Raw genomic sequence first — 14,349 nt, 5'->3', positions numbered from 1 at the left:
CCTGGGTCCTGTAGTGGCGGGGGAGCCCTTGCCCTGGGTGTGGAGGAGCACAAATACACAAACATACAGGGCACCCACACGGGCCGTAGGCGGCACCCCAGCATCATCCACAATACATAGGGCAGGCGCACAGCACCCTAGAAGTTTTTCTAAAAAGCAGCGTTTGGCTGAAGTGGCAAGTAGCGTGCCGGCCTCCAGCGGGAGGTCTGCTGTGACGATCCTTTCTCTGGCACCTATCTGCTCCCCATCCCCATGCTGCTGCTGGCTCCCTTCCTTTCAGCTCCAAGCACCCAGCACTAGCACCAGAGGGCTGGGGCTAGCAACTCTCCCAGTGCTCCTGCCATGCTAATGGTGAGATTCCTGGCGGTAACCAGCCCAGCGCTGATGGCTGCGTCTTCATTAATCCCGGCTCTCCCCTTCTAGCTAAGTGGTTGCTTTAAAATAAATATATTAAGTCTCATTAACAACTGACATGTGGTGGTTCTACGGGGCTGGGATCAGCTCTGTAAATGTTTCAGCAGCCAATCAGGGTTTGGGGTTCTCGTACCCTGTGCTTCACTCAGGCCACAGAGAAACATGTTGATGGCTGATCTGTGGGACGCTGTCTGTTCCTGGGACTAGTGGATGCCATTTGAGACATGCTCTGGGGGGCCTACACCCTACCCTATAGGGGGCTGGGCCCATTAACAAGGCTCTGCCATTTCATACTGCTATGAATGCTACCACTTAGCGCTTCACAGCTCTGTACAAACAATTCATCCTTATCCCACTCCTGAGCTATAGCGAAGTATTATCAGCTCCATATGGGGAAACTGAGGCTCTGAAAGGGGCAGCAACGTGTTCACAGCCTCACAGCAAGTCACTCTCAGGGCTGGGATTAAAATGTGAGCGTCTTTGACTCCCAGATCCCCACTCTAATCACAGGCTAGCACTGCTGCACTGAGTGCTCAGCAATCCAGTCTATGGCTGCATAGTCCAGGTCAGGATTTAAGGAGACGCTGCGTGCTGACGCAAGCCAGTCTGGGAGCTAGGGAGAACCACAGCGTCTGTCTGTGGCCAGCAGCCACAATAAAGAATCCTCTTGATATATGCAGATATACCTATCTCATAGAGCTGGAAGGGACCCTGAAAGGTCATTGAGGCCAGCCCCCTGCCTTCACTAGCAGGACCAAGTACTGATTTTGCCCCTGATCCCTAAGTGGCCCCCCCTCAAGGATTGAGCTCACAACCTTGGGTTTAGCAGGCCAATGCTCAAACCACTGAGCTATCCCTCCCCCCTCTTGATAGTTGCTCTGCCATGTCTCTGCTGACCTGGAAAGGGGCGGGAGGAGTAACGGGATAAACTAAAGGCCTTGCCCTAAAGGACTGCACAAATGAAAGAAAACAAGACACAGACGTTTCAGTGACAGCCCAGTGCCCTGCATGCAGGGATCGGAGTTGAAGCCCATCTCTGCTTGCTGGACTGGTTGGGTCTCAGAGTGCTGGGGTGTGGATACTCCCATTCAATCTCCCCCTCAGTCAGCAGAGTCCCGTCATTCCCACGAAGCAGCACTTGCCTATTCGGAGCATGAAGTTGTTGAAGGACTGGTAGTTAATGTTCATCAGGGTCACTTTCATGGCTAAGGCAAAGTCGGCCAAATCAGCTAAGTGCTGCCAACGCTCCTTCTCCGAGAGCTCCTCTTTCTGCAAGGGCAGTGCAAAGCAAAGGGCAGAGGTTGAGGGAGGTAAAGAGACCCTCCCACACCCCAGGAGGCAGTGATCAGCCTGTCCCATTCCCCTTTCTCCAGCCTTCCCCGTCAAGCCTGAGTTCTCAGACAGCCCAATTCACCTCCCTCTCCACTGTTCCTGTACCTTTATGGTGGTGTTGTAGCCATTGGTATTGACATCGGGGGTCACTCCAGAAGCAGCCATGTAGGTGCTTCCAATAGTTTTAATCTTGGTGATGCATCGGAACTGGGGATCGTCCAGGAGCTGTGAGATACAGGAGACAAAGCCATAAACACAGGAGGTGGCTGGAAAAACAGTTCAAAGGCTGATGAGTGGTGAGGTTACAGGGACTTGTGTCAGGCCAGTATCAGTTGTAGTTACAGTTGACCCTCAGAGTTACGAACTGACCAGTCAACCACACACCTCATTTGGAACCAGAAGTATGCAGTCAGGCAGCAGCAGAGACAAACAAACAAAAAGCAACTACAGTACAGTACCGTGTTAAACATAAACTACTAAAAAAGAAAGCTTTGGCAAGGGAAGGAAACGGTTTCTGTGCTTGTCTCATTTAAATGAAGATGGTTCAAAGCAGCATTTTTCTTCGGCACAGTGAAGTCTGAAAGCTGTATTCAGTCAATGGTCAGTTGTAAACTTGTGAAGGAACCACCACGTTTTGTTCAGCATTACCAACATTTCAGACTTACGAACCGCCGCCCTTCCCAAGCTGTTTGGCATGCTCAGGTTCTACTGTATTTAAAACAACAGTGACACCTGGTGGCTGGTTAGCAGAATCACAGGCTCATTGTACCTACAGGCTTCTTCTGGAGAGGCCAAAACGCATCCTGCAGCCTGTGGAGCTCTACACTGGGAACACAGTTACCCGCACCTTGAATCTGGACATGCAGCTCATGGATACCACACATCCCAGCATGCACTGCTCTCTCTGGAAGCAAGTGGAGGCTGCTCAGAACCTGGTGGAGCATTGCATGCTGGGATCTGTAGTCGCCAGGGCGTGAAGCTTGGTTCCAGGTGGGCTGGGCAGCAGTAGGGAATGCACATCTGGACGGCTGGCAATGGGAGGTTAGAAGGCGCTGGCCCAAAACTAAGGCTGCTTACAGCTGCACCCAGTGCCAGCCAATAGCAGTCTCAGCGAGGGGCGTCCCCACAGGGAGAGCCAGTCGCTCAGCTTGGCCAGGAAGGATCTCTGTATGCCAGCGGGGTGGCCTACATTTCACTGCCAGCCCACACCGTCCCAAGTGCTCCCCTTAGGGGCCAGCGTCCGACTGGCATGGGGGAAGGCTGGCGCCCAGGCTGGACTCACCGCGTCGAAGTCCGAGATGATCTCGTTGAGGAAGCGCAGGCACTCGATCCCGCCGTTGTTGATACTCTCCTCCGTGTAGAAGTCAGCAAAGTTTGGGAGGGAGGCAAACATGACGCCGATTTCGTCGTACGACTGGCTGTACAGCTCCTGCGGGACCAGGAAGCAGGCCTGTCACTCAGGCCTGCAGTGCACGCTAGTGGATTGCACTATATTAGCTGTACCCAGCCGGGGGAGGACACCCAGCGATGCCACGGCGCCAACCCGCTTCTTATTCCAGGGCAGCCCGAGCCGCCTACTGGGCTCACTAGTTCTGTACAATGCAACTTATTAAACCCACAGCCCCAGTCACTCTAGCACAGGGGTTCTCAAACTGGGGGTCGGGACCCTTCAGGGGGTTGTGAGGTTATTACACTGGGGGGGGGTGTCACGAGCTGTCAGCCTCCACCCCAAACCCCACTTTGCCTCCAGCACTTATAATGGTGTTAAATATATAAAAAAGTGTTTTTAATATGTAAGGGGGGGGTGGCACTCAGAGTCTTGCTGTGTGAAAGGGGGCACCAGTACAAACGTTTGAGACCCACTGCTCTAGCACATTTAAGGGTATGGCGACACTGCAGTTAAACACCTGCATATGGCTCGTGTCAGCTCTCGGGCTGCGGTCTGGGCTCTGGGACCCCACAAGTGGGAGGGAGGTCACAGAGCGCAGGCTCCCGCCCGAGCCCGAACAGCTCCCCTGCAATTAAGCAACCCCTTAGCGTGAGCCCACAGCAGCTGACATGGGCCAGCCGCGGGTGTTTAACTGCAGCGTAGCCAGTCTCAAAGAGCCCCTGACAAAACTCCTCCCAGCTTGGTCACCCTGTGAGCTCCCCTGGCTCCACTGAGCCCCAAACTCACCTATGCGCCCCCTGGTCAAGTTTCTCCCAACTCCCATTGGGTGGGGCTGAGTAATAGCAGTGGGCACGCCCCATCTAACCTATGGGTCAGCATGCCAGAGCCCCTCTCCCAGGGCTGGCTGGGCAGAGCACAAGGGCTAGTGAAGGGATCCCCCGGGGGCAGTCTGGGTGCCCCCGGAACATCAGTCACATACAGATCTCAGGCCCCTCACAACTCCCCTGTGGGGAAGGCATCAGTGCCCTTTTTTTTACAGCTGGCCACACGGAGGCCAAGAGAAGTTCAGTTTTGCCCTTAGATGCGACTCAGAAAATGGCATCCGCCCCACTCAGCGCAAGGGGTGTCAGCTCTGGCCCTTGGGAGACGCCCCCCCCCCATTTCTCCTGGGGGGGAGGCTGTTTTGGTCTCACGGTGAAGAGAGCTGTAGGAAATGGGGTGGCGCTGATTTCACCAGGAAGGGCACCCAGCTTTTAAAACTGGGGCACAGACCCCCAGCCGCTCCTCTCAATCTGCCCGTATGATCCTACACTCTAAGGGGCTTCTCTGGCCCTCCTCGTGTGCAGTCATTAATCGATTTATCCTCACAGCTCCCCGGGAGGTAGGCAAGTCTCATCCTCATTTTACAGAACTGAGGCACAGAGAGATTAAGGGACTTGCCTGAGCGCCCCCACGATCTCAGTGGTGGGGCTGGCTTTAGAACCCAGGGTTGGGGTTGAGTGTCGTGGTACGTCTGCACTGCAGCTGGGAGGTGTGATGCCCAGCTCAGGTGGGCGTACACACACGAGCTCTGCTTGAGATAGTGCGCTGACAACAGCAGGGTGGCCGTGACGGCGGCTCGAGGTAGCCGCCCGAGTACATGCCTAGGCTCTCGGCCGGGGCTGTACTCGGGCAGCTGCTCAGGGCACTGTGGCCACACTGTTGGTTTCAGAGAGAATGCGTGGGAGTCATTCCCCTAGCCCAGTGCAGGGAATGACCTAACCCTGTCTTTGAGTGCCGGGCCTAGGGAGGTTTCCTTCCATCTCTGATTTCTAGGATTCTCTGGCTTGGGCTGGGAGGCCAGCGGAAGGAAACTGGAAACCTCAGCTCTCCCCACGTCACAGTGTCTGGCTCGCCCGTTCTCACCTCATCCCGTTTCTTAGAGCCCAGGAAATGCCGGGCCACGTGCTCCGGCAACATATTGGTGACCAGAGCCTCGTTCCAGCGCCTCATCTCGTACACCCGCTCCTTCTGGTCATGGACATCGATCTTCCACAGGAACAACGTCCTGGCCAGCTTCTCCACCTGCAGGCGGGGCAAGTGCCGCAGAGTCAGGCAGGGCCTCGCAGCGCTTCGGACACAGCGACCTCCCCATGGGCTCACTGAGGTGCCGGCCTGGGGCAGGACTCGCTTACGGTACCGCGGGCATGTCTGTGGCAGAGCCAGGAAGGGAATGCAAGAATCCCGCCACCCAGTTCTCTGCTCTAACCACTCAACCCCACTGCCTCTCGCTGCCCCGCCCCCGTCTCCCCTGCACCAAGCTATTCGCTGCGGTGATGCAGTCACTCCAACACCCACAGGTGGGAGCCTTCCAGGTCAGCAGGCTATGGGCTTCCTGGCTGCTGTGCGAAGGCAGCCCTTTCCGAGAATCCTACGCCATCCGAGAGCCATCCAGAGATCGCCTCCGGCAGCTAGGCACAAAACAGATGGATGTGGCTCCTGATGGATCTTTGGGCCACTCACGGCTCCAGCAAGAGGGCAGGGCACTGGGAGAAAAAGAGAGAGAGAGAACAAAGGGACGGGGGAGAGGGAAATGCAGATACAGGGGGGAATAAGGAGGTAGGGGAGGGAAACCGATCCAAACCCTTCCAGCTCAGTGCTGGGATGCAGGGAGCTAGAGAAGGGCTAGGAACAAGTGAGCAAAGGAACGCAGAGGAACCCCAAAGGAGAAGGGAGGGCAGAGATGGAAGAGAGAGAGGCAGAGGCGCAAGCGACTTGGGAGGGGAGGGACGCGTGCAGGAGAGCTCCAGAAGTAAGAGAGAGGGGGGCTCTGCACGGGACAGGGTGAAAATGCCCTTCAGCGGGGCAGTGGGGGGGAAGGTGGCCATGTGTCCCAATGCCCTGTTGGTGGCCGTGCCAGGAGAACTCCAGGGATCGCAGGAGGGTGAAGACGGCAAAGGAAGGGGAGCCGGACAGATCACTCACGTGGCGAGAGAAGTAGTAGAAGCTGAGCATCATGATGAAGACCATCACTGTCATGGAGTACTTGGAGGGGACCAGGGCGGACCTGCCGAGGGAGAGACGAGTGAGCCATGTTCGTCCCACCATGGCTGGGTTCCCTCCCATTCCATGGCAGCCAGCACATCCCTACGCCAAGGCCGGCACCCAGCGACTGCGTGAGGGCTTGGAAGACCTTCAGGGGGCTTTCCCTCCTCCCGCTAGCCTCTGCTGGAAGGATGCAGGGGCAGCTCCATGAGAGGCCTGACAGGGACAACCCAAACAACCGCTTGATGAAAGTTCTTGTCCCGGTCGGCCATCAGCTGAGAACAGCTGCCTTCGGACCAGCTGGGAGCACCCAAGGGCTGCAGCCACTCCCCCCCCACTAAAGCAATTAAGCAGCCATGGCGGTGTCTGCATTAGGGAGCGGGGATTGTTTCGGGGAAGGACTGGGAGACAGGGGATGGATCGCTGCAGAGGGGGGAAGGCTGGATGGGAGGAAACGTCTCCCCACCCTGGGCTGTGGAATGGTCTCCCCAGGGGTGGAAGGTCTGAAACTGGACCAAACCAGGACCGTAATAGGGAGCAGTCCTACATTGCTCCTGGACCGCTGGCCGGTCCCTCTATGCCCTCTCCGCCACGCCCAGTGCCCTTACACGTTCTCCTGGAAGCGTTCCTTATCGTACTCGTCGAAGATCTGCTGCCAGGCATAGATGTTGACCACGCCCACTGCCCCGGTGATCATGACCATCAGGGTGAGCTTGACCATGTGGCTGACCTGCACCAGCATGATGGTGGCGATGAGGGCCAGCACGGCAATGAAGCTGTAATACTTGGGGTCCTCCACGCAGCCCCCTGCCAGCAGGGTCCCGGCGGTGCTGTTGCTGGCGCTGGAGTAGAACTGCAGGCAGCTGAGCTGTGCGGGGCGGCAGAGAGACGGGTGAGGGGTTACAGACTGTTACCTACCAATGGCCAGACTGGATCGGAGCAGCGATAAGGAGAGGCTCTTATTTAGCCTTCAGAAATCTCTCTCTCTCTCCTTTTAAAATGGCCCAAGCCTGAAGTCCCAGCCCTCCTCAAAGTAGGGTGACCAGACAACCATGGTGAAAAATCGGGACGGGGGTGGGGGGTAATAGGAGCCTATATAAGAAAAAGACCCAAAAATCAGGACTGTCCCTATAAAATCGGGACATCTGGTCACCCTACCTCAAAGTCAGTGCCCTGAGTATCAACTGAGTAATGGCGTTTAGCGCTCCCTGCCTGCATGGGATAGGGATCGCAGCAGAGCCAGCGGCCCACTCCGCCTTGCCTCAGACCCTGGGCTGGAGAGGTCGGAGAGGGGAGCTGAGCTGCATGGCCCATGCAGTCCTTGTCAGCACGTTAGTTCCGGATGAGGTGGCTTTCCTTGTGATGTGGCTACCAGGGCCACCGTGAACTGGACTCCCACCTTTCCAGGTGTTCAAACAGCTCTCTGAGGGTAAGCGCTTGTGGTTTTCACTGACCTGGGCTCACTTTGAACCAGCGACTCAGGGGTGAAAGGCTCCACTGCTGGTTACCATGTTTAATTCAATAATCGTGCCCAAACACAACAGGGCCTGTCTGTGCCGCACAGATGGCCAGGTGCTATAGGAAACCCAGCCAAACGCTACAGAGCCTTCCCCCAGGCAGAAACCCACCCGCCGTCACCCCTGCACACATCTGGGTACCGTTATCACCATTGATCATCTACGGACCCTGGCAAGATAAGGCAATGGCTGGAGGAGGATCAAACCTCATGCTTCAGGGCATGAGCTGATAGGCAGCTGCAGGGCAGTGGGATGGGGTCAGGAAGGAGGAACCGAAGATTGTGTCTAGATGGGAAGTTGGGCCCTTATGAAGAATCTGTAGCCTTTGGAAAGTCCTGTTTCCTCCCTTTAGGATGGCTGAGCTTGCTGCTGTGAAGCATGATGTGGTGGTGCCAGAGGTACCCACGCTCTGCCCCTCCTGGCAACCTGCCAGGAGCCCCGGGCTGCACCTGGTCTCTGTTAAATGTAGGTGTCTGGGCTGCCCTGCCCTTGACCATGCGGCCGCTGAGACACCCTATCACGAGGTGATGCCGGGCTCTTAGGAGGAAGGCAGAGCATTGCATGCTGGGACCTGTCCTCTCCCTGGCTGCCCCCCCTGGCTGCCCCCCCTTCCAATTAGGATCACTTCAGCTGGTGTAAATGCAAACACTGGGTCTGATTGTCCTCACGGCCGTTAAATCGGGGGTCCCTCAGTCACACCGCTGCGGAAGGGCTGTTGGCGTCAGGTCCTAGGGATTCGCCCATTAATAATGCTGCTAACAATATCTGGCTGCCGTCGATCTTTGCTGTTTCCGTTTAATGACCAGCAGGGCATGGTGCTCTGAACAATTATTGGCACACCCAAAACGGGAAGGTCAGAACGGACATATAAACTGAGTAATGGCATTTCGAGCTCCCTGCCTGCATGGGACAGGGACAGCAGCCGTACAGGCAGGATGGGGTCAGCCATCCACACCGAGAGGTTTATAAATAGGCACCGTGGTCCAAACCCAGCCCTGGCATCACGCAACCCTGATCCATGGAGAGACACCAGGGCTGCGCAGGACCCAGCAGAGCTAATGGGGCTCTCAGGCTGGAAGGGAGCTCAACAAGTCATCGAGTCCAGCCCCCCTGCACTGAGGAAGGACCAAGTAAACCTGGACCATCCCTGACAGGGGTTTTCCAATCTGGTCTTAAAACCTACAGTGATGAGGATTCCACATCTCCATTGGAAGCCTGTTCCAGAGCTTAACTGGCGTTAGTGAGAAAGGTTTTCCTAATATCTAACCTAAATCTCCTTTGCTGCAGATTAAGTCCATTCCTTCCTGTCCTACCGCCAGTGGCCATGGAGAACAACTGATCACCTCCTCTTTATAACAGCCCTTAACAGCTGAAGACTGTTATCAGGTCCCCCTTAGTCTTTTTTTCTTAAAATATGCCCAGTTTTTTTAACCTTTCTTCATAGATCAGGTTTTCTAAAGCACTGGCTCTCAACCTTTCCAGACTACTGTCCCCCTTTCAGCAGTCTGATTTGTCTTGTGTACCCCCAAGTTTCACCTCAGTTAAAAACAGCTTGCTTACAAAATCAGACATAAAAATACAAAAGGGTCACAGTACACTCTGACTGCAAAATTGCTGACTTTCTCCTTTTTACCATATGATTATAAAATAAATCAACTGGAATATAAATACAGTTCAGTGTACAAAACAAGTCACTGCCTTTATGAAATTTTAGTTTGTACTGACTTGGTTAGTGCTTTTTATGTAGCCCATTGTGAAACTAGGCAAATATCTAGATGAGCTGATGTACCCCCTGGAAGATCTCTGCATACGCCCAGGGTACGTGAACCCCTGGTTGAGAACCATTGTTCTAAACCTTCTATCAGCTTTGTTGCTCTCCTCTGGACTCTCTCCAGTTTATCCACATCTTTCTTAAAGCGACACAGTGCCCCAGATGAGGCTTCACCAGTGCCGAGTACAGTGGAACAATTACCTCCCGTGTCTTACAGACGACATTCCTGTTAATACACCCCAAATGATATTAGCCTTTTTCACAACTGCATCACGTTGTTGACTCAGATTCAATTTGTGACTAACTATAACCCCGGATCCATTTCAACCGTACGGCCCCCTCGCCAGATAGTCCCCATTTTGTACTCATGCATTTGATTTTGGATGTCGATAGACTCTTCCTCTGAGGCACCCAATGGAGCGACCTCATGTGCTGGTGTGAGGTGGCAGGGAAAACGGTGGCAGGGGGGAGGCAGGAAGGTTCTCACCATATCCACGATGTCGGCCATGGTGAGGATAAAGATGGCCGACATGGCCCATGTGTTCCGGGCCCACCGGGTCCTGTCGATCCAAGTGGAAAAGGCTACGAGTTTTTTGGGAAATACCTATGAAGAGAAGAGGTTTTTAATGACGTGAATCTCAGCCCTTCTGCCCAGAGGCTATGGTGATGGGAGCCTTGTAAGTACCTGGCACCAAGAATCCCAAAGTGCTTTGTCAACACTCATTTCAATGGGAGTTAGAGGCCTAAATGCCTTTGAGGATGTGGGCCCACTTGTTAACCCCCACATCACACCATGGGGAGAGCAGTCTACATTGCCATCAAGTATCTCCAGAACCACACGTTTTTTGGAAGTCTCTGGATGAAGGGTGCGCCCCCGGCTGAAATTGGGTGGCCCACAATCTCAGCTTTCAATTAGCTTTCTAGCCCTTACCTCTGTGAAGGAACCCTACCAAACAGAGTGGTGCTGCCTTCCTGAATCTGCAGACAGCCCGAAACAACAGAGGTGTGAACTGCCCCATTCACCTCAACGGGGGGGGGGGGGGGGGGGGGGGGGGTTGAGACCACAGCTGAATGATGAGCATTACAATGGTAACATAGTTCACTGTTTCAGCGCCGATCGCTTTAGGAGAAACATCCAGCTAAGGTACCTACACAGCGTTGTGGGTTGTAGTGATGGATATTGGGCCAAGGAGAAACAGCTGGTCATGGGAGAGGAACTAGTAACTCAAGGACATCAAAATGTTTCAGTATATTTCTGCTTTTGTAGGACTGATCTTTACAACAGTTCAGCAAATCCATGGTCACGAAGGACTTCACAGCACATGAAGGACAGGAGGATAGGTCCCTCAATGGCTATTAGCCAGGATGGCCAGGGATGGTGTCCCTAGCCTCTGTTTGCCAGAAGCTGGGAATGGGCGACAGGGGATGGATCACTCAATGATTGCCTCTGGGGCACCTGGCATTGGCCACTGTCGGAAGACAGGATACTGGACTAGATGGACCTTTGGTCTGACCCAGTCTGGCCGTTTTTATGTGGAGATAGAACACAGACCCTCCTACTCCAAAAGTTCCTCCCTCTATGACCAGAGCTAAAGGGGACTCTCCATTAGCTATTAGCGATATGGGGCCTATGACACACAGTTGAGCAGGGCGGATTCCATCTGTTTCCACTGACTCCTTGGGAGTCGCGGGTGCTCAGCACCTTTCAGGAGCAGGTCCTCTGTCCTCTTACCCTGGGGAAAATGGCTGCCAGAGAGCAGAGAGTCAGGATGAGCAGCAGGATTTCTCCAATTACAAACGTCACATAATTGGCCACCAGCCTGCAGAGAGAGAGAGTCAAAAACCAGCACTGTGGGGGGTTATTCCAGTGACGGTGCTACCCACACAACCCAGTGGGTTCACATAGTACTCCGCTGCTTTTCACAGCAATATCAGATTGCTGAGTAGGTTTCACTCGGTTTTGGACCACAAGCATGAACGGCGCAGAGAAGAGCGGGCAGCGCAACGCAAGCAGAGGACAGAAAGTAGCCGGCATGGGGCTGAGAAAGCCGCAGGTCACTTCCTAAGCTCATGTTCTCAAAAGGCAATACAGACACGGAGCTAATATGTGTTGGTTGCAGCCAGGAACTAGACTGGCTACTCCTCCAGCTGACATGGAAGAGGGTCTGTGTTGTGGGCGACTTTTGGGGGGGGAATATATATGAGAGCAAGAGGATGACAAAATGCTAGCCTGGGACTTGGGAGACGAGGGTTTAATTCCCAGCTCAGCCACAGACTCGGTGTGATCCTGGGCAAATCACATGCCCCTCTGTGCCTCAGTTTCCCATCTGTACAATGGGGATAACAGGGCTGCTGCAAAGATAACTACATGAAGGGTTGTGAAGTGCTCAGACACTCCAGGAACAGGGCCCATATTAGTCCCTGAGAGTGTGGGGAGAAGAGGGGATGTTATTTCAACACCCTTTTTAACTAAGCTTCCTAAAAATCCTTCCAACTCCTGTGAAAGCTGGCTGGCTTTTCTGGCATCCCCACATCCTGCAGCAACACCGTGGGGGGAGGGCTAGCTCAGTGGTTTGAGCATTGGCCTGCTAAACCCAGGGTTGTGAGTTCAGTCCTTGAGGGGGCCACTTAGGGATCTGGGGCAAAATCAGTACTTGGTCCTGCTAGTGAAAGCAGGGGGCTGGACTCAATGACCTTTCAGGGTCCCTTCCAGCTCTATGAGATAGGTATAGCTCCATATTAACAAGCATTTGCAAAGCACCAACAGTGGGTGTGATCCTGTGCAGGACAGATGTCAAAACAAAGCCCCTGGTGGAAGGACCTTGCAGACCCAAAGAGAAGGTCTTCGGGGGAGCTCTAGCGAAGCCAGAAGAGCCAGGGGCTTTTCACCGCAGCACTGATTCCTGGACTTTGCCTCATTCCCCTCCAAGAAATAACGGGTGATACTGATGGGGTACAACAGCCATGTAGCACTTTTCAATCACGGCGCCCAGGGCTTTGCGAACACATGGGGAGATACAGGCCTTGCCCTGGAGAGCTAACGATTTAAGCATTAGGCCACCCAGTCACACCCTGCTAGGTCTGCGGCAGGGGACCAGCCCTGGAGCAGCATGGCAAATGCATGTTCTCACCGGGGGTTCCCATGGCAACCTGCCCACAATCAGATAGGGAGGGAGGCTGGCACTGCACGGTCACTTGGTCCTGTCGATTCATTATTTGATTGCCCTTCCCCGGGGGTGCGGGCAGAGGCGATTGTCAATAGGACGTAGCGAGGACAAGCTGCAGTGCTTTGCCCCCCACCGCGCTCTCAGCAGGGTGGCTAAGGCTTCACTCAGAGGCTCCGCTCCCACAGCCGGCGGCTCTCACCCGGCAAACAACCCGCTGGCCGGCTGGACTTCCCACGGCGGCTGCTCCTGGGAGAGCCCAAGAGCAGCCAGAGAGAAAAGGGGAAAACCTGGGGGCCGAGGGCTCAGGGAACTTTCCACACCCACGGCCCCTGCTGCAGTCTGGCAAGAGTCATTCAAGACAGATGCCGCTTGATGGCTGTGGAGTGGCCTATGTGAAATGAGTTTGGGGGAGGTCTCAGCCCAGTCCCTGAGGATCAGGGGTTCACATGATATAGGTCACCCCCGCAGTCAGCATCCTGGCTGGCAGTCTCCGCCCAGAGGGCAAGGACCCCGCAGGCCATGGAGAGAAAGCCCAGTGCCTCCCAAGAGCTGGTCCCTCTAGGTCAGAGCTAAGGATCTGGAGCAGGATGATACTGGGGAAGCTTTAACTGCCGCTGCCTACGCTGTACTTGCTCCATCTCCCTGACAAACACACCTTCTGGGAGCCAGGCCTGCTCACCCCGACCTCCCTGGGTTTCTACCACACCTCCGGTGAATAGGGCCACACAGAAGTCCAGCCCAGGAGGAATCAACCAGGCCTCTGGGGGAATATGTACAGGGAGTGATGCACCAGGCCCATTCTACAACTCTGCCCAGGATGAGGCGTGGAGAAGGGTATTCCCAGCGCAGAGCCCCGTTGTGCCAGGGGCTGCACAGACACAGCCCCTGCTCCTCGCCCCAATCGACCTGCTCACCAGGGATCGATTAAGATCTCCACCAGGGCGGTGAAGAAGAGCACCACGCAGGAGCAGCTGAAGGCGGCCCCGCTCTGCTTCTCCTTCTCCACGGAGTAGCGCGTCTCCATCTCCGGGTTGATGAAGCGCATGGAGAGGCGGTAGGTGTATTTCCCCTTCAGCCTGCCGGAGACACCGCGAACCCTGGTGAGATGCTGGAGGCCGTGGGCAAAGGGGAAAAGGAGAGGGAGGGTCCTCACTCTGCCGGGGGGCTGCTGCAAGGGCATTGCCATCACAATGAGGAAAGAAACGAGGGCCGTGGGAAAGAGCGCCCCTAGGGGGAGGGGAGAGGAAGAGGATCCCTGCAGCATCCAGGAGAGAGGTAGAGGATTTGTGGGAGAGGACAGGGTATCTGGGGGCAAAGGGTACAGCCCCCATAGGGGGAGGCAGAGGAACAGCACCTTCAATCAATGGCATCTTGGTGCTGCTTGAGGCACACACCGTACCCGGCCGTTGTTCGCAGGGCACCGCTGGGCCGGCTGATACGCAGTGCATGGAACCCGTTAGCGGTGCAAGGAGAGCAGATCCACTGCAGCCCAGTTAGTCTCTGGGCAGGTTTGAGATGGCTGGGCACGTCCCAGCAGGGCTGCACTGGCCAGCACCCCCGTGACATGCTGGGGCTGGGTCCCTGTAGCCGGGCTGCACTGGGGAGCCCCCGTGACATGGAGGGGCTGGGACTGGGTCCCTGTAGCAGGGCTGCACTGGAGAGCCCCCGTGACCCAGGGGGGCTGGGGCTGGGTCCCTGTAGCCGGGCTGCACTGGGGAGCCCCCGTGACATGGA

The 14,349-nt window shown here is 55.3% G+C and overlaps 1 protein-coding gene across 1 annotated transcript in view; it reads right to left on the bottom strand.

Moving 5' to 3' along the window:
• The window catches only part of ADCY3 (adenylate cyclase 3), a 91,156-nt gene that overhangs the window by 1,393 nt on the left and 75,414 nt on the right, over positions 1-14,349 (bottom strand). The window contains exons 10-18 of the mRNA XM_024198208.2: positions 13,530-13,691; positions 11,181-11,268; positions 9,936-10,052; positions 6,769-7,028; positions 6,101-6,182; positions 5,042-5,200; positions 3,029-3,175; positions 1,852-1,971; positions 1,557-1,683 (exon numbers count right to left, since the gene is read on the bottom strand). Coding sequence (XP_024053976.2) covers positions 1,557-1,683; positions 1,852-1,971; positions 3,029-3,175; positions 5,042-5,200; positions 6,101-6,182; positions 6,769-7,028; positions 9,936-10,052; positions 11,181-11,268; positions 13,530-13,691 — 1,262 coding nt within the window. The remainder of the gene's footprint in view (positions 1-1,556; positions 1,684-1,851; positions 1,972-3,028; positions 3,176-5,041; positions 5,201-6,100; positions 6,183-6,768; positions 7,029-9,935; positions 10,053-11,180; positions 11,269-13,529; positions 13,692-14,349) is intronic.

The sequence above is a fragment of the Terrapene carolina genome, unplaced genomic scaffold, assembly GCF_002925995.2.
Source record: "Terrapene carolina triunguis isolate 2854851 unplaced genomic scaffold, T_m_triunguis-2.0 Scaffold228, whole genome shotgun sequence".
Lineage (NCBI taxonomy): Eukaryota > Metazoa > Chordata > Testudines > Emydidae > Terrapene > Terrapene triunguis.
The sequence above is the reverse complement of the archived record's forward strand: the minus strand, read 5'-3'. Positions and strand labels throughout refer to the sequence as shown.